General features: G+C 41.4%; 1 protein-coding gene across 1 annotated transcript in view; it reads right to left on the bottom strand.

Moving 5' to 3' along the window:
- The window catches only part of LOC140202719 (sortilin-like), a 119,433-nt gene that overhangs the window by 61,604 nt on the left and 35,615 nt on the right, over nucleotides 1–22,214 (bottom strand). The window contains exons 3-6 of the mRNA XM_072267938.1: nucleotides 9,986–10,062; nucleotides 5,978–6,080; nucleotides 4,561–4,728; nucleotides 4,349–4,422 (exon numbers count right to left, since the gene is read on the bottom strand). Of these exons, the coding sequence (XP_072124039.1) occupies nucleotides 4,349–4,422; nucleotides 4,561–4,728; nucleotides 5,978–6,080; nucleotides 9,986–10,062 (422 nt within the window). The remainder of the gene's footprint in view (nucleotides 1–4,348; nucleotides 4,423–4,560; nucleotides 4,729–5,977; nucleotides 6,081–9,985; nucleotides 10,063–22,214) is intronic.

Here is a 22,214-nt window from a genome sequence, read left to right as displayed (position 1 = left end):
GTTGATTTTCAATAATAATTAATAAAAAGATTTAAAAAGAAAGAAAAGTATTCAAACTATAGAAGGGGAAGAGGTTGGCATGATTTGGCCATATAGGGTTGCCAGTGAAAACCGACATGAAACATGTTTTAAGAGGGGTGGAAATCAAGAGAGAACAAAATGTTAATGATGTCAGCTGAGAGACAGTGGAGAAGGCTTGATATATGAAGCTCCTATGAGAAACATGGAAGATGAAAGACGCAAGAGGGAAAAATGCTAGAACCATGAGATGCACCCTACAATTAAAAGAAAGCTAACATAAAAGAGACTTAACCAAAAGATTAAGAGGAGTATCTGTAAAGATTGCAAAAATATAGCACTACAGGTGGATTACTTTTCATCAAAATGGACACAAGCTGGAAAGGCTAATAATCAGAATTGATGGAATTCAGTGTTGAGCCTTAATTATTATAATATACCAAATCTTTAGGACTTGTTGGAACAGTGCAGGAAACAAAAGAGAGTGAAAGATCAGTTTGGAGTGGAGAATTAATGCAATGGATTCTTCTTCCCAGGCAGTCCCTCAGGATTAAGGATGACTTGCCTCCCTCTGATTCTGTGGATTCTGATGTAGCAGATGAAGCCATTATGAAAAACATAGATTCTTCTACAGATGGGGCAAGTGATGGTCAAAGTGATGGTAGCTTATGAGGTGATCTGCTCTTCTTCTACTACTTATGCAGGACTTCAGATGCAAAGCCCCAAAGTCCTCATAACCATCCAGAATATTTCTTCTAGACTTTAAGTGGTCATGAGACAGATATTGTAAAAGTCAGAGGATGTTGCATTTCGAAGACAGGTTGAGCATATTCTTGAATCTCACATCATATTCCCAAAATAGACACATTATTTCAGCTTGATCATTTCATGATGGGCAGTTTCATGAAATATCAACTCCATAGCGATTCTATTTTTCTCTCTCTACAGCTGCTGTGTGATCTGTTGAGTCTTTCTAGCAATTTCTTTTAAATTTGCATAAATTTACTATTGTTTTGGAAATTTAGAAGTGCTGAAATTTCAGCACTTTCCTTATTTATCTTCTACCTATACCACCTTCAGACAGAGCAACTCTGAGAAATAATTTTTTACTGTTGGCTCCACCACCACATGTGACACACTGTCTTTCTTGGCCTCTTAATCACAAACTTCACTTTTCTCCTCTTCCTTTCTCCCTCTCTCACTCTTCACTGCATTTTAAGTTCCTTTTCCTCATTTAGTTTTAAAGAAAAATTATTAATTAGAAATGCTAAGCATTTGTCTCTCTGCAGACATTATCAGACCCACTCTGAGCATTTCCAGTATTTCAGTATTTTTATGTTTCTTGTGTTTGAATTTTTTTTATCTTTTCATAGAGTTGCCAGTGCTGTATTTAATAAGGATGAAGCTATGGGTGGGCATATTTCAACTGAGCAGGAAGAATTAATCTCCAGTATTTCATGAAGTTCATGTTGGGAATATCACTCCCAAATGAGTTCCAATTTATTTTGAATTCTGGAGCTTATTGATCGGCCCGGCAAATCTTTAGATAGTGATTCCAAGCGAGGCAAAATTCCATAATAATTTTGTTAGGGATCAGTCTGTGACTTAAATATACATGAGGGAAATTACACGTGACAAAGGAATTCCCTTATAGAAGGGACGACCAATTTTCCACTTAAATTCAGAATGTGTTAACCAATGTTGGAACATTGGCAACACCATACTTCCTGCCTACCACCACCCATTCTTCCCATGTCTACTTCTGCTCCCCACTACTTGCATACATCTACTTCCCTTTTCCTCTTTTCCCCAACTTCCTCCTTTAATTGACTATACCACCTTGGTACCCCCCTCACTAACCCTCCCCCCCATCTCACCTTTCCTCACTCATTTCCTTTTTCTTTAACCCCTCATTTTTTATCTTCTATCTAGGTTTGACAGCCTGAGTTGTCAGTGTGATTTAACTTGAGATCAAAATTATCATCTCGAAGAGGACCACAACCTTGTCATAGTTTGGAGGCTTGTGTGCCTCAGTGACCTGAAGAGCTATGTTGGCTGGAATTAGGGCTTTATGCTTCGGCTCTTGGTAGGGTCACCTATGCCAAACAGGTCAAAGGGAAGGAGCCAGACTACGAGTGGTCTACCGGTTCTGCAGGTTTGGGGGTTCAGCACAGGGCTAACAACCCTGACTGGTAAAACAAAATTGTAATGGAAAAAGCAATGAAGAACCTTTCTACACCTTAGTGCAATGGTATTCCTGAGACTCCACCCAGGACTTGCATTACAGAGTAGTGAAAACTGAAAGGAAGCTACTAAACACCACCAGAGATGAGAATCTTCATTGTTGCCCCAAATGCCAGCAGCATAACATGCAGTAACACACACAGAATGATCATGGCAGGTCTTTCCCTGTGAAAATTTTCCTTGTCATTCCTGAAAGTAATTGCTGTAAGGATTGTTGTAACATCAGATGACTTTAAATTTCTTTTCAAAATCATGCATGAACCAATAATGTCCTTTTGCTGACCACAAAGTCCTGGTATGGTGGTCTGGGACAAATTGATTGGGGAAATAAGAAGGAAAGTAAGATCACATTTCCATGTAATGTTTTTTTAAAAGATTTGTTTATAATATTTACATTTTGCTTGATTATTTACAAATATACATTAAATTAAAACATAAAATGAAAATATTTAAAAACTTGTCCCGCATGCACTTCAACTCTTGTGGTGCCACTGGTCCCAGAAGGTTTCCAGAGAGCCGATGGACGTTGTGTGCTCTCTCCCCAGGGACACGTAGACACAGATTCAATCTCAAAAAAAGTGAAAGGCAGTCAGTTTGAGTGGAAACCCCCAGGCCCATTGCCCATGCAATGAATGACCAGCTTGGCGAGGCCCAGTAGAAGACCAACAAGGGGGTCCTTTGACCAACTTGCCACCTTCTGCACAAAGTGCCCAAACATCAGGAAAGTGGGGCTGAAGTGCAAACAGAATTTAAGAAGCAGACTCTTCAAATACTTGAACAGGGGTAGCAATCTCTCACATTCGCATAAACATAAAGCACTGACTCCTCTGGGACACAAACGTGGCAGGCAACCTGGGAGTCCGTGAACCAACTTAAAAACCAGTTCCACGACACTGCTCTCTCCACCCCCAGTTCCACATAGAGAGACGTCCAATGGGATTCTATATACTGCTGGATACCAGAGTTAATATTATATGTAAAATGCGGATGATTTGTTTAATATTGGTAATCTTATGTCACAAAATTTGGCTGTCAGACATGGAAACTATTTCCTATTTGATATTTAGTTATTACAAAGAAGGATATCATCCCACCGAGTCTATGTTGATTTTCAAAATAATCACATTCCCCCACTTCTTTACCTGTAAGCTAATCTCTCTCTCTCTCTCTCTCTCTCTCTCTCTCTCTCTCTCACTCACACACATCCCTCACCCACAACCTAAATATTCCAACCACCTACCTCCACTTCAGTGATTTACATCAGCCAATTTACCTACAAACCAGCATGTCTTTGGAATGAGCACAATTTAATGGACCAGCTAGTCTTTTCCTGTCAATCAGGTTTGCACAGTCATAATGGCCAATCAGAAGAAAAAAGATAGCATGGTTAAAAGAAAGGATGGTTGGAGAGAAAATCTATATACTCACATAATTCACCTGCTACTGTAATGATTTTTTTTCTTTTGCACAATAACAAAATGTTTCAAATTTTGCAGTTTCCTGAAGTTTTATAAACTGTTGCTATAAAACATATTTCAAATCATTAATGTACAGTGGATTGCAAATACAGTGAATTCCAGTTATTTGGTCTATCTGTTAGTCAGGGCAGCTACTTATCTGGGAAAACTCTTAAAGAACAAAAACAAACAGAGAAAGTAGCCTAGATTCCCTTCAGTTATTTGGGACACTGTGCTGCTTTATTGGGACAGGAGACTATTGCTGAACAGTTTCTAAGTAGTGTCAGTCAACGCGCATGTCACGTGTTGTTAAATACTACACCATATTTACAGCAAACAGTTTTTAAATAGCATCATGTGTGTGTGTTTGTGTTCAAAGAGCAATGACAAACTAATGCACAGTTTTATAGTACTGCAGTAATTTTGGTAGTGTTTTAATTTGTTCTGTATTTTATTTAAATTCATGTTTTCTTACTCAGTTAAATGGTAGTTTGTCTCTTATAATACCTTTTAACTATTTCTAGGAAACTTCAGCTAATTGTGGCAGCCACTTAATTGGGCCAAAATGTACTTATCCCATGTGTCCCAATTAACTGGAATCCACTGTATTAAAGTAAGTTACAACTTACCATGAAAATGTATAGACAAACTGATGGATTCTTTTCCATGCATCACCAAACTTTTGAGAAAACCAAAGATCATGCTGTAGCAGACGAAAAAGAAGATAAAGTGAGAGTTGATTCCAAATGTTCCAATAAAGCACTTCAGAAATATTTCCCCTTACAGGCAGCCACAGTGGAGCAGGATAAACATTTTAAAAATCTATTTTTGTCTTACTTACATCAGTGCTGTATGCCAGCAGGTAATCTGAATTGGTGGAGTGATATATCATCGGCCGGCTAGGGTGAAAGGGTAGACTGAGGTAATGAAATGACCGACCAGAATCAGATGACCGCAATATTATGCTACCTTGACTTGCTTGTCTTGATTCATCTGCTATCAGAATCACCTATTGGTTCACAGAAAAGGAGTACCTTATTAATATCTGCCTAGATATTTGTAATGAATATGAACTAATACATTTTAGAAAAATAATAAACACAAAAAAGTCTTGCAGATGCTGGAAATCCAGAGCAACAGACACAAAATGCTTGAGGAACTCAGCAGGTCAGGCAACATCTATGGAAAGGAATAAACAGTCGATGTTTTAGGCCAGGTCACTTCCTCGGGACTGGAAAGGAAGGGGGAACATGCTAGAATGAAAAGTGGAGGGAGATAAAGTCAGGTGGGTAGGAAAGGTGAAAAGCTGGAGAGGAAGGAACCTGATAAGGAGAGGAGAGTGGACCAAAGGAGAAAGGGAAGGAGGAGGGGACCCAGAGGGAGGCAATAGATAGGTGTGAAGAGGCAAGAGGCCAGAGTGGGGAATAGGAGGCAGAGGGGCATTATTTATTTTAAAACTGGAAGGAGAAATCGGTATTCATGCCATCAGGGTTGGATGATACCTTGATGGAACATAGCATCTTTCTCCTCCACCATGGGCGGCTTCATCTTGGCACAAGAGGAGGCCATAGACCGACATGTTAGAATGGGAATTGGATTTAAAATGTTTGGCCACCGGAAGTTCCACTTTTGGCGGATGGAACGAAGGTGCTCAACGAAGTTTCAGACCAGGTTCCTTCTTCAGGACTTAATTTACAACAGGTCTCACCATATAGAGACCACATTGGGACATATTGAAGTACTGGACACAATAGATGACCCCAGAAAATTTGCAGATAATGTGTTGCCTCACCTGGAAGGACTGTATGGGTCCCTGAATGGAGGTGAGGGAGGAGGCATGTGCATAAGTGTAGCGATTGGGCCACTTACAGGGATAAGTGCCGGGTGGGAGATGAGTGGCGAGGGATGATTGGGTAAGGGATCCCTGCGGAAAGTGGGGAGAAAAAGAGGAGGGGGAGAGGGAGAGGGCAATTGATATATTTACTGGTAGGATTCCTTTGGAAATGGCAGAAGTTGTGGAGATAATGTGTTGGATGCAGAGACTTATGGGGTCGTTGGTGAGGACAGGAAGAACTCTGTTACTATTAAGGCAGCAGGATGATGGGGTAAGCATGGATGCATGGGGAATGGAGGAGATGCGCGTGGGGGCAGCATCAATAGTAAGACATAGCTGAGGCCCATAAGAATGTGTGTGGCTACCCCTCAAGTCTGGAGAAAGTGGGAGGAGCGGAAGGAAAATCTTACTTTGGAAATCTCACCTTCTCTGAATGCTCCGGTCCTACACTAATTCCAAATTCTTTCCTTATATAACAGTGCCTGAGTATACTTGAGATATCAGTAAATGTTTTCCCATAATCCTCACTGCAATTCAAAAGACAACAAAATTTTAGGTTTTTAAAAAAGTGAAAAACAAATAGACTTTTTTGGTTCTTAGTTTTTCTTCCAGTTGAATATAATTTGCATATTTGCTAATTGTGTTTAATCGAAGTGACTGATGAAACCACATTTCAAGGGAACAGTATTAGAACAGTTTGCCTACCAGCCCCGACTAGGAGTTGAGGATGCCATCGTCTTCCTGCTGAACTGTGTCTACGCCCACCTGGACAAGCCAGCGAGCACTGTGAGGGTCATGTTTTTTGACTTCTCCAGTGCGTTCAACACCATCCGCCCTGCTCTGCTGGGGGAGAAGCTGACAGCGATGCAGGTGGATGCTTCCCTGGTATCATGGATTCTTGATTACCTGACTGGCAGACCACAGTACGTGTGCTTGCAACACTGTGTGTCCGACAGAGTGATCAGCAGCACTGGGGCTCCACAGGGGACTGTCTTGTCTCCCTTTCTCTTCACCATTTACACCTCGGACTTTAACTACTGCACAGAGTCTTGTCATCTTCAGAAATTTTCTGATGACTCTGCCATAGTTGGATGCATCAGCAGGGGAGATGAGACTGAATACAGGACTACGGTAGGAAACTTTGTCACATGGTGTGAGCAGAATTATCTGCAGCTTAATGTGAAAAAGACTAAGGAGTTGGTGGTAGACCTGAGGAGAGCTAAGGTACCGGTGACCCCTGTTTCCATCCAGGCGGTCAGTGTGGACATGGTGGTGGATTACAAATACCTGGGGATACGAATTGACAATAAACTGGACTGGTCAAAGAACACTGAGGCTGTCTACAAGAAGGGTCAGAGCTGTCTCTATTTCCTGAGGAGACTGAGGTCCTTTAACATCTGCCGGACGATGCTGAGGATGTTCTACGAGTCTGTGATGGCCAGTGCGATCATGTTTGCTGTTGTGTGCTGGGGCAGCAGGCTGAGGGTAGCAGACACCAACAGAATCAACAAACTCATTCGTAAGGCCAGTGATGTTGTGGGGATGGAACTGGACTCTCTGACGGTGGTGTCTGAAAAGAGGATGCTGTCCAAGTTGCATGCCATCTTGGACAATGTCTCCCATCCACTACATAATGTATTGGTTGGGCACAGGAGTACATTCAGCCAGAGACTCATTCCCCCGAGATGCAGCACAGAGCGTCATAGGAGGTCATTCCTGCCTGTGGCCATCAAACTTTACAACTCCTCCCTTGGAGGGTCAGACACCCTGAGCCAATAGGCTGGTCCTGGACTTATTTCCTGGCATAATTTACATATTACTATTTAGCTATTTATGGTTTTATTACTATTTAGTTTTTATGGTGCAACTGTAACGAAAACCAGTTTCCCCCGGGATCAATAAAGTATGACTATGACCATGATTAGAAGCACTTGAGCAGCAGAAAACCTAAGACCCAAAGAACTGGAAGCGGTTTTAGAATTCTGGCAAACCACTAACAATGATGACAAAGATTCTTCAGTACTATTTAGACAAAGTACGGCAGAAACACTGAGAGTTAAGAAAAGAGATGAACTGACAAATAGAGAGGAAAGTAATACCATTTAGAAGAACACTTTGAAGAGCTGCCTTTTGTGACTCTGTCTTTGGTGTAGCTCCTCCTGATGCCATTCTACCACAAACTACTCAATTCCCCCCTGTGGCCACTCTGATGCAACCAGAAAATAAAAAGGCATACTGTATTCCATCTAACAAGGCCACAGGAGTAACTATCCCTGCTGAATGTCTAAATTTGACAGTGAGGAACTAGACTCAGAAATTTACAATTTTATCTTCCTCAGCTGGAAAAATGAGAGTATGCAGGGGTAAATTAATGATGCTGTAATTATGACCTTTTTCAATATAGAAAGCAAATCTGATCTTGGTATTTAACAGAAGGATCTCCCTGCTATCTGCCAGAGGGAAAGTCATCATCAGAGCCCTTTTCTCAACCACCCCTTTAGCTTAAATATGCTTAATGTGAGGAGGTATGAGCAGGATAATGCACATTGCCACAGTCAGTGGAGATCCCTGTGAATGTCGCATAGAATGAGAGACCAGCATTTTTCACACTATCACTTGATGACATGATCTTCCTTTCCTCGCACCTGCAGTCACCTTTGAGAAAGTTCAATAGTAATTACTTATGCAGGAGCAGACATAAAAGAGTGAATTGCTCAATGGTGCAAAGCAAAATCTCTGATTTCACCCTCCTCACATTCCATACACCTCCCACCTTTTGGAATATACTGTTAGAAGATTGTGTAGTGTTAGTTACATCATTTTGATAGGCGATAAATAATACACAGAGTCATGTGCAGTAAGTGGAACCAACATCAGACAATGCATTTCACAGACTTGATGCCACTCAGAAACAAATTTCTCCTCCACTTTGAGGCTTGTAATAGGATACAATCTCATTTCAATAGACAATAGACAATAGGTGCAGGAGTAGGCCATTCAGCCCTTTGAGCCAGCACCACCATTCACTGTGATCATGGCTGATCATCCACAATCAGTACTCTTTTCCTGCCTTCTCCCCGTATCCCTTCACTCCACTATCTTTAAGAGCTCTATCTAACTCTTTCTTGAAAGAATCCAGAGAATTGGCCTCCACTGCCTTCTGAGGCAGAGCATTCCACAGAACCACAACCCTCTGGGTGAAAAAGTTTTTCCTCAACTCCGTTCTAAATTGTCTACCCCTTAAACTGTGGCCTCTGGTTCTGGACTCCCCCAACATCGGGAATATGTTTCCTGCCTCTAGCGTGTCCAATCCCTTAATAACCTTCTATGTCTCAATCAGATCCCCTTTCATCCTTCTAAATTCCAGTGTATACAACCCCAGTCGCTTCAATCTTTCAACATATGACAGTCTCGCCATCCCGGGAATTAACCTTGTGAACCGACGCTGCACTCTCTCAATAGCTAGAATGTCCTTCCTCAAATTTGGAGACCAAAACTGTACACAATACCCCAGGTGTGGTCTCACCAGGGCCCTGTACAACTGCAGAAGCCAATTCTCTGGATTCTTTCAAGAAAGAGTTAGATAGAGCTCTTAAAGATAGCGGAGTGAAGGGATACGGGGAGAAAGCAGGAAAAGGGTACTGATTGTGGATGATCAGCCATGATCACAGTGAATGGTGGTGCTGGCTTGAAGGGCTGAATGGCCTACTCCTGCACCTATTGTCTATTGTCTATACTCAACTCCCCTTGTTATGAAGGCCAGCATGCCATTAGCTTTCTTCACTGCCTGCTGTACCTGCATGCTTACTTTCAGTGACTGATGAACAAGGACACCCAGATCTTGTTGTATTTCCCCTTTTCCTAACTTGACACCATTCAGATAGTAATCTGCCTTCATCTGCATTTCATACCAAATGTGCTCTCAGAAAAGCTTTACCTTATTTAAATAATATTGTGCTGAATGCTACTAACAGCATGTCAGAAACATACAGTCACTGTTATTTAGATGTAGAAAACTTGCAAATAACATCAAAGCAGTATCATACCATAATGGCTATATATCACCATTCTCTCATTATTACTGAGATTAAATCCTGGATCTCCTCTCTTAACAGACTCAATATGTCAAATGACCTCCTTCTGTGCCACGATATTATTATGATTCAATTCTAGCAAACGTACAATGGGAATATCTTTATTGTATGTCACTCATCTCCAGGTCAACATCGTTTCGGCATGGGCAATAAGTATCAAATTGCTAGCTTTGACCATAATTGCAAGATTCATTCAAATCCCACAATTTACATGTAATGTTCACAATTAATCTATTTACTTGCAGAAACTCAACTTTAAATTGTAGATGTGGAAAATTTACAGAGCAAAGCTTTACACTGGGAATGCAGGATTCAGAACATCAAAAGTACACTCTTACCTTCTATAGAGCCGGGAATCTCCACCAAAAAATAGCCAAGAAAGTGGCAAGTTGAAAGTTGTCAATGCAAGAATGATCTGTAAAATCGAAATAGCAATTATCTTTAACCACTTGGCCACGTGCCCGACACAATTTGGAACAAGCCAGGTACAATGGGTTCATCAGAGCAGAAAATTTCCCTTGCTCAGTGGAGTGGCAGTCTCAGTCCACACCTTCTCCCAGAACAGCCATACCGCGGGACAGCATAATTACATTGACCAGAAAAAGGGAAAAAAAACTCAAGAACTTATAAATGAGTGAAGACTTTTGCAGGCAGGAGGAGGTAATTAGAATCTACTGGTAATTAAAACAAGCCGTACTCTTTCTCTCTACTTTGCAATAATCCCATAAGGAAGGGCGGTATATGATAGAATATTTCCTTTTATTATCAAAATGTATTCTTGGATTAAATTCAGGTTTGAGGCAAACTCCTTAGACTTGTTAATTGAACTCTCAAAGCTTTTATTCCAGGTCAGTGCCTTTGATTTATCAATCATTCTGATCAACATATTAGAAACGCTGAAGAAACTCAGCAGGTCAGAGAACATCTGTGGAGAAGATTAAAAAGTTGACATTTTAGGCCAAGCCCCTTAATCGGGCCCAAAACATTGACTGTTTAATCCCCTCCACAGATGCTAACTGACCTAAGTTCCTTTAGCATTTTGTGTGTCTTGTTCAAGATTTCCAGCATTACAGAATCTGTTGTGTCAGCCATTTTGATACAGCAATTTAAGCTAGAAGGATATCAGCCTCTAAAACAGAAATTCTCCCAATCTACAACCAGGTTACACTGATCAGGTGTAGGCAGAACAGTGGTGGGGCTCATAGTTCCAGCAACCGGGTTCAATCCTGATTTCAATGATGACTATGTGGAATTTACATGATCTCCAGGTGGCTACTAGTGCTTCCTCTGGATCCCAAAGACATGGCCATTGGTAGGTTAAATGCCCACTGTAAATTGCTATTGTATTACAGCACCTAGCACATCCTTTTGAAGAAAGGGGAGAGAAGATAGATAAAGAGGAGAAATAGATAAGGAGAGGGAAGACAGGAGTGAGATACCAAAAGGGAAACCGAAGGACAGAGTATGTAGTATATACTAAATAATGAAGCTCTTTCAAAAATGAAAATTTTGCAGATGTTGGATGTATGTAATAAAAGAGTAAACATTGGCAATATTCAACATGCCAGGCAGCATCTCTGAAGAAGGAAACAGAGCTGATGTTTAATCAATATGAAGAAAGATTACAAAATGGTTCCAGCACAGAAGAACGCTAGTTGGCCTGTTCAATCCATGCCAGCACTACAAAAGAGCAGTCCACTTCTCTGCCTACTCCTGAAAATTCTTTCCTTTCATATACAGTACTCATCCAAGTGATTTTGAATGTTACAGTTGAATATGCTGTTGCTTCTGCTACAGCACTGTATACCAGATTCTGTCCACTCACTGTATTAAAGTATCAGAAACAAGGCATGCTTTCAAATTCACAGGAGGGGAGGACAGAACATACGGGAAGGTCTGTGGCTTCCATTATGTTCAGGAGAGATTAAGTATCAAAAAGAGTGTTAGTGCAAGGTCAGAGGGTTTTGGAGATTAGTGAATAACAGCTGTTTGTTCTGAAGGAAAAGTAAATTAATGAAGCAGAATAATTGTGTAAAAGTTGTGCAATGTATATGGAACAGTACAGAAATACAGGCCTTTGGTCCATGATGTTGTGCCCAACTTGTAATATGTTCCAAGATCAGTCTAACCTTTCCTCCTATATAGCCCATAACCCTCTATTTTTCTTTCATCCATGTGCCTGAGAGTAATTTAAATGTCCCTAATGTATCAGCCTCAACCAATACCCCCGGCAGTACATTCTAGGCAATTACCACCCTCTGTGTAAAAAAAACTAACTCTGACATCCCTCCTTTAAATTCCTCCACTCACCTTAAAAGTACATCCTCTTGAATTAGCCAATGCAACTCTATGAAAAAGGCACTGGCTGTTCACTCATTCTATGCCCATTATCTTATAAATCTCCATCAAACTTCCCCTCATCCTCCTTTGTTCCAAAGAGAAAAGCTAGAGCTTGCTCAACCTTAACCACTCTACCAACTTGCGCAGCAGCTTTGAGGGATTTATGGTCTTAGATCCCAATATCCTCTGTTCCTCCACACTGCTAACAATCCGACCATTAACATTGTATTCTGCCATCAAGTTCAACCTTCCAAAAATGTATCATTTCACAATTTTCCAGATTGAACTCCATCTGCCACTTCTCAGCGCAGTTCTCCATCCAATACCATCACCAATCTTCATGTCATCTCCACACTTACTAATCCATCCTTTTAATTTCTCATTCAAGTCTTTTATAAAATCACAAAGAGCTGGGTCTCAGAACAGGTCCCTGCTGAACACACTAGTCACTGACCTCCAAGCAGAATCCAGCCCATCTACTATAGCCCTCTGAAGCCAATTGTGAGTCCTCTCAGCTTAGCTTCCATGGTTCCCAAGCCTTCTGAATTTCTGAATGAGCCTATCATGGGGAGCTTGTTGAACACCTTAATAAAATCCATTTACACCACATCCACTATCCTCCTTCATCTATTTGTTTGGTCACTTCCTTGAAAAAGTCAATCAGGCTTGTTAGGGACAACCTATCCCCTACAAAGCCATGCTGACAATCAAAAATCAGACTATGCTTCCCTAACTGCTTATCATGGCTGTCTCTGGAAATCCACTCCAGTAGTTTGTCTACCATTTATGTAAGATCATAATTCCCAGGATTATCTGCATTACCTTTCTTGAACAAAGGGTTAACATTTGTCATCTTTCAATCTCCTGGTACTACTCCTGCGGCCAGTTAGGACACAAAGATCATCACCAAATGTGCAGCAATCTCTTCCCTCACTTCCCATGGTAACCTAAGGCATATCCCACCTGGCTCCAAGGATTTATCCATCCTAGTGTTTTTTCAAAAAATCCAGAATATCCTCTTTCTTAGCCTCGACATATTCCGGCATATTAGTCTGTTTTCCATGGTCCCTTTCACTGATGAATACTGAAGCAAAGTATTCAATAAATACCTCACTACCTCCTCCAACTCAGAGCATGTTTCCCCTTTTAATCCCAGTTAGTCCTACATTCACTATCATCGTTGTGGAAATATGTATTAAATTTTATAAGTTTTGTAACCATTTTATGTGATAAAATGGAGTAGACAATCCCAGAGTGCTAAGCTGATATGTTGCAATATATGCGCTCAGTGAAAGTAACAAGAAGAAATTACAAGAAATGAGCTTACTGAAGGAATAAGACTTTGGTGTTCCCAACCCAGGCCAGAATGCAGCTAGACAGCACACTCTCCACAATACATCTATAGATGTATGCCAAGATTTTTGATGACATGCCGAACTTCCATAGATTCCTGAGGAAGTAGAGGCACTGTTGTCCTTTTTTAGAGATAATATTTATATGATGGGTCCAGGATAGGTCCTCTGAGATAATGACACCCAGGAATTTAAAGTTACTGACTCTCTCCACCTTTGATCTTCCAATCGTTGCTGGCTCATGGACCTCTGGTTTCCCTCTCCCGAAGTCTACTATCAGTTTCTTGGTCTTACTGACATTGAGTGAGAGGTTGTTGTTATTACATCATTCAGCCAAATTTTCAAGCTCCCTCCTGTATGCTGATTCACCACCTCCTTTGATACAGCCCACAACAGTGATGTCATCAGCAAACTTGTATATGATGCTGGAGCTGAAATTAGCCACACAGTCATAGGTGTAAAGCAAGTAGAGCAGGGGGCTAAGTACACACCCCAGTGGTGCCCCTGTGATGAAGGAAATTGTGGAGGAGATATTTTTGCCAATCTGAACTGAATGGGGTCTACAATATATGCATCGGGATCGTTCCCGATGTTGGGGAAGTCCAGAACGAGGGGTCACAGTTTGAGGATAAAGGGGAAGCCTTTTAGGACCGAGATGAGGAAAAACTTCTTCACACAGAGAGTGGTGAATCTGTGGAATTCTCTGCCACAGGAAACAGTTGAGGCCAGTTCATTGGCTATATTTAAGAGGGAGTTAGATATGGCCCTTGTGGCTACGGGGATCAGGGGGTATGGAGGGAAGGCTGGGGCGGGGTTCTGAGTTGGATGATCAGCCATGATCATAATAAATGGCGGTGCAGGCTCAAAGGGCCGAATGGCCTACTCCTGCACCTATTTTCTATGTTTCTATGTTTCTACAAGTGAGGAAATCCAGAATCAAATTGCACAAAGGGGTGTTGAGGCCCAGGTCTTGGAACTTACTGATTAGTTTTGAGGGGATGATGGTGTTAAACGCCGAGCTGTAATCAATAAAGATCTTCTTGATGTATGCATCTTTCTTCTCCAGATGTTCCAGAGTTGTGTGAAGAGCCAACAAGATATCATCTGATGCAGACCTGTTGCTTTGGAGCTGATCCAAGTCGCCATTCAGACAGGAGCTGATATGCTTCAACACCAGCCTCTCAAAACATTTCATCACTGTGGATGTAAGTGCCACTGGGCGATAGTCATTTAGACAGGTCACCATGATCTTCTTGGGCACCAGTATGATTGAAGCCTGCCTGAAGCAGGTGAGTACCCAGCTTTGCCACAGCAAAAGGCTGAAGATATCTGTGAATACACCAGCCAGGCAGACAGGTCAAGCACTGGGGTGTGGAAAGAAACCTCACCAGAATAGACATGATAGAGAAACCAAAAGAAAAACAATGGAATTCATAAAGGATGCAAAATGGGAGGAGTCAGTGAGCCCACTGGACTTGGATCAGGTGAACTTGTTTCACCCTGACTGACAGGTTTATATTAGAATCCTGAACAGATTGTGAGGGCCACCTACGGCTTTGTCAGCTGTTGTTTAAATTGAAATTCTGTGAATGTCATTGATGTGCAAAAAACAGGAAATATAAAATACTTATCAGTAGCATCAGTGGCAAAACTGAAACAGTTGAAAAGGTCTTCATTACTTGATTTGCATGTTCATAAATTAACTATGAAATGCTTCTGCAAATTCAATTGCTTCGTATTTCATACATGGAACTGACACATAGTCATGTTACTTAGCTTTTATTCTAAGATACCATGAAACAAAGATGATTATTTTCTGACATCACCATTACAGACATCCCACCTCTCCCGGAAGTTCCGGGAGTCTCCCACATATTAATAGTGGCTCCCTAATGCCCACAAATTATATACGTCCCGGAAATTTAATTTTTTGAGAGCAAGCGTGAGAGAACACACGAGAGAGAGCGAGACAGCAAGCGCAAGAGCAAGAAAGCAAGCGCGAGACAGCGAGCGCGAGTGAGAGCGAGAGCAAGAGCGAGTGAGAGCGACCTCAAGAGAGAACGCACGAGAGTGAGAAAGTAAGCGCGAGAGAGAGAGCGCGAGCAAGCAAGCGCGAGCAGTGAGAGCAAGAGCGAGAAAGCAAGCACAAGTGAGAGCGACCACGAGCAAGAGAGCGCGTGCGATAGAGAGCAAGAGAGTTCCAAAAAAAGTCAGAGTGGCAGTGTTCCAAAAAAAATAAAACGTACGTCACTCCAGACTACACTAAAGTGTACCCCTGCCTAATAGGGGTCAAAAATAATGACCGTGTTGCTCGCTACACTGTTTGCAACAGTGACTTTTCTATTGCCCATGGTGGGTTAAGACTGTAAAAGACGTGTTGAGGTGAGTTTAACAGGTGTCATTCATTCATTAGCATAGCTGATGTTATTTAAACTAGCTGGCTAGCTGCTAAGGAGCTACTCTATTGCAGACATCCCACCTCTCCCGGAAGTCTCCCGCAAATTGATGGTGCTACCTCCCTGAAATGAGTTTTTGCAGGGTGGGATGGCTGCCACTAACACTTGTATGCCATTTCTTGAACTTAAATGCATAAAGCCATTTGCTTCCAAATTTCTGCCAGTTGTGCTCTCTATGTGGCAATGCACTGGTTGATACTGCCAAAATGTTCCTTTTTCCTCATACTTAAAATACTTCTTTAACATCCAACCCATCCTGCAAAACCTCACATCTGAAAGTTACAAAAAATTCATTGTTACTGTTGGAAAGGAGACACAGAGCCTAAAGGCACATACTCAGTGATTCAGAAACAGCTTCTTTCTGTAAGACCATAAGACATACGAGCAGAATTAGGTCATTTGGCCCATCAAATCTGCTCTGCCATTTCATCATGGCTGATTCATTTTTCCTCTCAGCCCAAATCTCCTGCCTTCCTCCCCGCCACCCCCCCATACCCCTTCATGCCCCAACTAATCAATAACCTATTAACCTCTGCCTTAAATATACATACAGACTTGGCTTCCACAGCTGCCTGTGGCAACAAATTCCACAGACTCTTCATTTCCGTTCTAAAATGACACCCTTCTGTTTTGAGGCTGTGTCCTCCGGTCTTAGACTCTCCCACCATAGATAACATCCTCTCGAAATCTACTCTATCAAGGCCTTTCACCATTTGACAGATTTTAATTAGGTCACAACTTATTCTTTTGAGTTCCAGTGAATACAGGCCCAAAGCCATCAAATGCTCTTCATATGACAAGCCACTCAAACCTGGAATCGCTTTTGTGAACCTCCTTCAAACCCTCTCCAAGTGAGGCCTCACTAGTGCTTTATTAACTCTCAACATTACATCATTGCTCACATATTCTAGTCCTTTTGAAATGACTGCTAACATTGCACTTGCCTTCCTCACCACGGACTCAACTTGCAAATGAATCTAGGGTTGCCAACTGTCCTGTATTTGCTAGGACATCCCACATATTGGGCTAAATTGGTTTGTCCCATACGGGACTGTCCTTGTCCTGTATTTCCCTCGCTAAGGTAGAGCGTTCCTATGAAACCGTTGTGCCGAAATGGTGTAAGCAATTACCATTAATCTATATGGGAAAAATTTTTGAGCGTTCCCAGACCAAAAAATAACCTACCAAATCATACCAAATAACACATAAAACCTAAAATAACATTAACATATAGTAAAAGCAGGAATGATCTGATAAGTACACAGCCTATATAAAGTAGAAATAATGTGTGTATAGTTGGGAAGATTAAGCCAAAACCGATTTGTGGGAAAAAAAAAAATCGGCACATACACGCATGCGCACGTCACGCATGTGCACACAGGCGCCCGCGCAAGGCTTCACGGTCATGGTAGTCTTTCTCGGGGACAAGTGTCCTGTATTTGACTGCTACTTTTGTCTCTTATTTAGGAGTGAGAAATTTGGCAACCCTACTGTAAAAGACATGTTGAGGTGAGTTAACCCTACTTGAACACAACCCCCCACCCCCCCACCGCCGGTCGGTCAGTCCGCAAGAATATTGTCAATATTAAACCGGTCCGCGGTGCAAAAAAGATTGGGGACCCCTGTTCTATACAGCATCAGTTCTTGGATACAGAATTATCATGGCAGGCATCCAACAATAGACAGAAAAGGATGCAATGAAAGATTACTTTCCTCTTAAATATGTCATGCTTCCATGGTTCACTCTTTGATGATTTATAGAGATTAAGCAGCGTCCATTTGTGTTAGTCTGAGTACATTGCTCTTTAATTGACAGCAATGCTTATTACAAGCAGTCCTTTCTAGAGCATAGCACAGCCAGGAACAGGCCCTTCAGCCACCATCAGCCATAATGCTAGTTGATCTAATCCAACCTGCCTGCACTATCCCTTACCTGCTAATATGTCTGTCTAAATGCCTTTTAAATGTTGCTATTGTATCTCCCATTTCCCCTGGCAGTACGATTCAGGTAAGTACCATTCTCTGTGTAAAACAGAATCTTGTCTTGCAAATCTCCTTTAAAGTTTTCTCCTCTCACCTTAAACCTGCACACTCAGGTATTTGGCTCTTCCACTCTGAGACAAGGACCATCTACTCAAATTACTGCTCAGCCTCTAAAGCTTCAGAGAAAAACAGTCCAAGTTTGTCCAGATGTTCTTTACAGCTAATACTAACCAATGCAGACAACATACTAGTGAACCTCTGCTACACCCCCTCCAAAGTCTCCACATCCTTTCTGAGGTCTGGTGCATGGACCAGCAAGGTGCTCAATACTCCAAATGTGGTCTACAAAGTTTTACACAGTTACAACATCACTTCCTGATTTTTGTATCCCAACACTCCAATAAATGAATGCAAGCAAGCCATTTGACTTCTTTATCACTCTATCCACTCGAGTTGCTGCTTTCAGAGAGTTATGGACTTGCATCCCAAAATCCTTCTGCACATCAATGTTCCTAAGAATCCTGCATTTACCCTATGCCTTTCTCTACATTTGACTTTCCAAAAAGCACTAGCTCAGGTTTGTCTGTATTAAACTGCATTTACCATTTGCCAAAATTTCCAACTTTCCAATTTTCTTTTAGGTATCCTTTGATATTTCAGAAGGACTTGGAGCCAGCCATTCTAGAATGTAGACATGATCAAATTCAACAGTGATGTGGCAGACAATAAAATGTATTACAACTTCACTATTTTTGTTTGAATCATTACTATTGAAGCAAAATGGAAATATGATAATTTTGCTAATTTGAAACGTGTGTCATTAAATCTTCATGGGAGAAGTTAGTTCTCAGGCAATGTTGTCAAATGTTTTAAAATACTACCCTTCCTTTTCAGACTTGGAATTAGACAATGAAAACAGTCTATCGTGCTTCATTTAATTGGGTCTGCTAATATGGAGGCAAAATAGGCAATGAAGTCTGATCTCATTCCAAAAGGAGAAGACTTCAGGATAATACATTGCTGAGACTAAAACCACTGTGATGACTCATGGACTACTGACTTTGAAGGTTTCTTTTAAAAGTTCCAATAATCAGCGAGAACTAAAGGGGCTAGTGTGGAGAGAATTACTCATGGCTATAAGAATAATTATTATAACAGCATTGCATTAGTGGGAGAATTTAATTTTCTCAATATTGACTGAGCAACCTCGAGTGGTTAAGGTGGAATTTGTGAAGTGTGTCCAGGAGAGACTCCTGAGTCATTTTATAGAGGGTACAACTCGGGAGGGTGCAATACCAGATCTCCCTTTAGGGAATGAGGTAGGGCAAATAATCAAAGTGCCATTCAGGGATCAGTTAGGCTCTAATGACGATATTTCTATTAGTTTTAAGACAGGGATAGAAAAGGATAGGTCTAGTTCACAGGTTAGGGTCCAAAAATGGAACTACGTAAATTATGTGGGGATTAGGCAGGATTTACCAAAAATTGATTGGATGAGTTTCTTTTAAAAGAAAGGAACAAATATCAAGAGGGGGGTATTTAAGAGTGTGATAGTAAGGGTTTATGAGCAGCATGCTCCTGTTGGGCTGAAGGGAAAACCTGGCAGTTTAGGAAAAACTTGGCTGAAAAGGGACACTGAGGTTCTGGTCAAGGAAAAGGAAACATACATTGGGTTAGGAAGCTGGGATCAAGCAAATGTCTTGATGACTACAAAAAGATTAAGAATACTCTTAACTGGGAAATCAGGAGAGCAAAGAGGTACTATGAGAGGGATCTTTTTGGTAAAGTTACGAAAATCCCAAATGGTTCTATAGCTATATTGTGAGTAAATGGTTGGCCAAGGATGCAGTGGGTCTCCTCACTGATCAGCAGGGCTACCTATGTCTCAAGTTGCAGGTAATGGGTGGGATTTTTGATGAATATTTATACTTAATGTTCGCTAAGGAGAAAGTCATGGCTACTTGAGAGATAAGGAAAACAAGTGAAACCATTTTCAAACACATTCATATTATCAGGGAGGAGGTATTTGCAGCCTTACAGTGCCTTAAGGTGGATAAATCACCAGGGCCCGAGTGAGTACATTGTTGGACTTTGTGGGAGGCTAGACCCTTGCAGAGATATTTGTTCCATCATTAGCCAATGCCGAAGTTCCCAAAGACTGGAAGATGGCTAATATTGTTCTATTGTTTAAAAAGGTAGCATGGACAAGCCAGGGAACTACAGTCTGGTCAGTAATGGGGAAGTTATTGGAGAGAATTCTGAGGGACTGGATCTATCAGCATTTAGATTAACAGAGTCTGATTAGCAAGAGTCAGCATAATACTGTGCATGCTTAATGAACCTTTTGAAGTTTGTTTAAGAGGCAACTCAAAAGGTAGATAAGTCAGGGCAGCAGATGTTGTCTGTTTGGACTTAAACAAGGCTTTTGACCATCCCAGATGGAAGGCTGGTCTGGAAGGTTAGGTTCTATGGAATCTAACAAGAGTGAGTTAAGTGCATTCAAAATAGGCTCAGAAGTAGGAAGCAGAGAGTGTGGTTCAAGGTTGTCTCTCAGAATGGATCCAATGACTAGTGGTGTGCCACAGAGGTTGTGTTGAAACCCTTGCTACTCATTATTTATATGTGATTCGATAGCAACACACAAAGCTTGATCAGTAAACTTGATAAATTAGGTGTGGATGACAGTGAAGAATGTTATCATAGATTACAAAGATCATTTAAGGTAGTATGCTGAAGATGAATGAATTTCAATACAGATGACTGCAAAGTGAAGCATTTTGTAAAGCCAAACTAGTGTACTGTACAGGTTATACTACGAATGCTAGGGCAGTAGGAAGGGTAATGGAACAGAGGGACTTAGAAGTACAAGTGCATAGTTCATTGAAAGCAGTGTCATGGATAGACAGGGTGGTGAAAAAAGTGTTTAGCAAGTTGGCATTCATCAGTCAAGGCAATGAGTAGAGGAGATGGGACATTATATTTCATTTGTATAAGTTATTGGTGAGGCCACACCAATATGTGATATGGAAAGATGTGGTTAAACTGTAAAGAGTGCAAAAATTATTAACAAGCAAGGTACTAGGATTAGAGGGAAAGGACTGACCAGGATAAGTCTTTATTTCAAAGGGGCAACTTTTTGATGCCAAGGATGGTGAGTATGTGTAATGAGCTGTCAGAAGTGCCTGAGGCAGATCCTATGGTGTCACTTAAGAAGCACTTGGAAAGGTACGTGGAGGGGCAGGGCTAAGAGGAATATGGGCCAAACACAGGAAATTGGTGCAAGTTGATAGGGCACTGAGGCTGTCATGGACACATTGTGTTGAAGAGCCTGCATCCATGCTGTATTACTCTATCACTTCAATATCCTAATGCAATGATAACAGGCTCTACAAATGTGAAATGAGATACCATGGCACTGATTCTATATAGAACATGTTATAGTTCAACAATCCCTTACTCATGTACTAATTATAAAACTGACAGCATGCAGCTGAAATGTATTATACAATTGATAATTTACTTATCAAACCCAATATCTTCTCCATTGTATTTGCAAGTTTCACCATCCCACCGCACTGCAGAAATCCCTCTGCAGCTACCAAACTGGAAAGGTTTACTCCCTTTCCATGGTGGGATCTCAGTGTCATCCTGGATGATCAGGATGAACTCTTACGCTGGAGGGCTGACATTTGAACGCTGCAATCCACTAGCAGTGTGACAGTCTGAGAAGGCAGGCAATGGGACAGAGTTGATGTTGAACTATGGACTTCTTACTCTCCTCCCATCCGGTAGGTGCTAAGGAGCCTCTGCTCCTGCACCAGCAGACTCAGGAAGAGCTTCTTTCCTGAGGCTGTGACCCTGCTGAACCTCACATCACAGCGCTAAGCAGTATTACACCCATATTGTACTGTCTCAGTACTTCTATATTCGTGCGCTGTAGCACTTACTTTTTATTCGCAGTTATTTTGTAAATAACACTATTCTTTTGCACTTCTGGTTAGATGCTAATTGCATTTCATTGGCTTTGTATCTGTACTTGGCACAATAACAGTAAAGTTGAATCTAATCTAATCAAACCACCTTACACACTGCCTGTGAAGGCAAAATATTAATATCCCGAGGGAGTAGATCACAACACTCTGCTGGCATTAGGAGGACAACAGTGCGAAGATTAGCTGTAATCCAAACTGAATACTTGAGATGAAAGCCTTCAGGTTCCTGCCTGTTTTGATGACCAGTTCCTATAAGAGCTGTCTACTCCTTAACTGTCAAAGCATTGTCTGTCAAAGCAGTTCTCTGCTTCCACAAAACAGCAATACAGCATTTGCATGAAGCACATCACACTACGGTGGTTATCATTTACAGGACATCAATGGATTTGTCCTGTACCTCCCTGGAGCAGAAATCATTTTCCATATTTTACAGTAGTGCCAAAA

The sequence above is a fragment of the Mobula birostris genome, chromosome 9, assembly GCF_030028105.1.
Source record: "Mobula birostris isolate sMobBir1 chromosome 9, sMobBir1.hap1, whole genome shotgun sequence".
Classification (NCBI taxonomy): domain Eukaryota; kingdom Metazoa; phylum Chordata; class Chondrichthyes; order Myliobatiformes; family Myliobatidae; genus Mobula; species Mobula birostris.
This window is presented reverse-complemented; position numbering and strand designations above follow the sequence as displayed.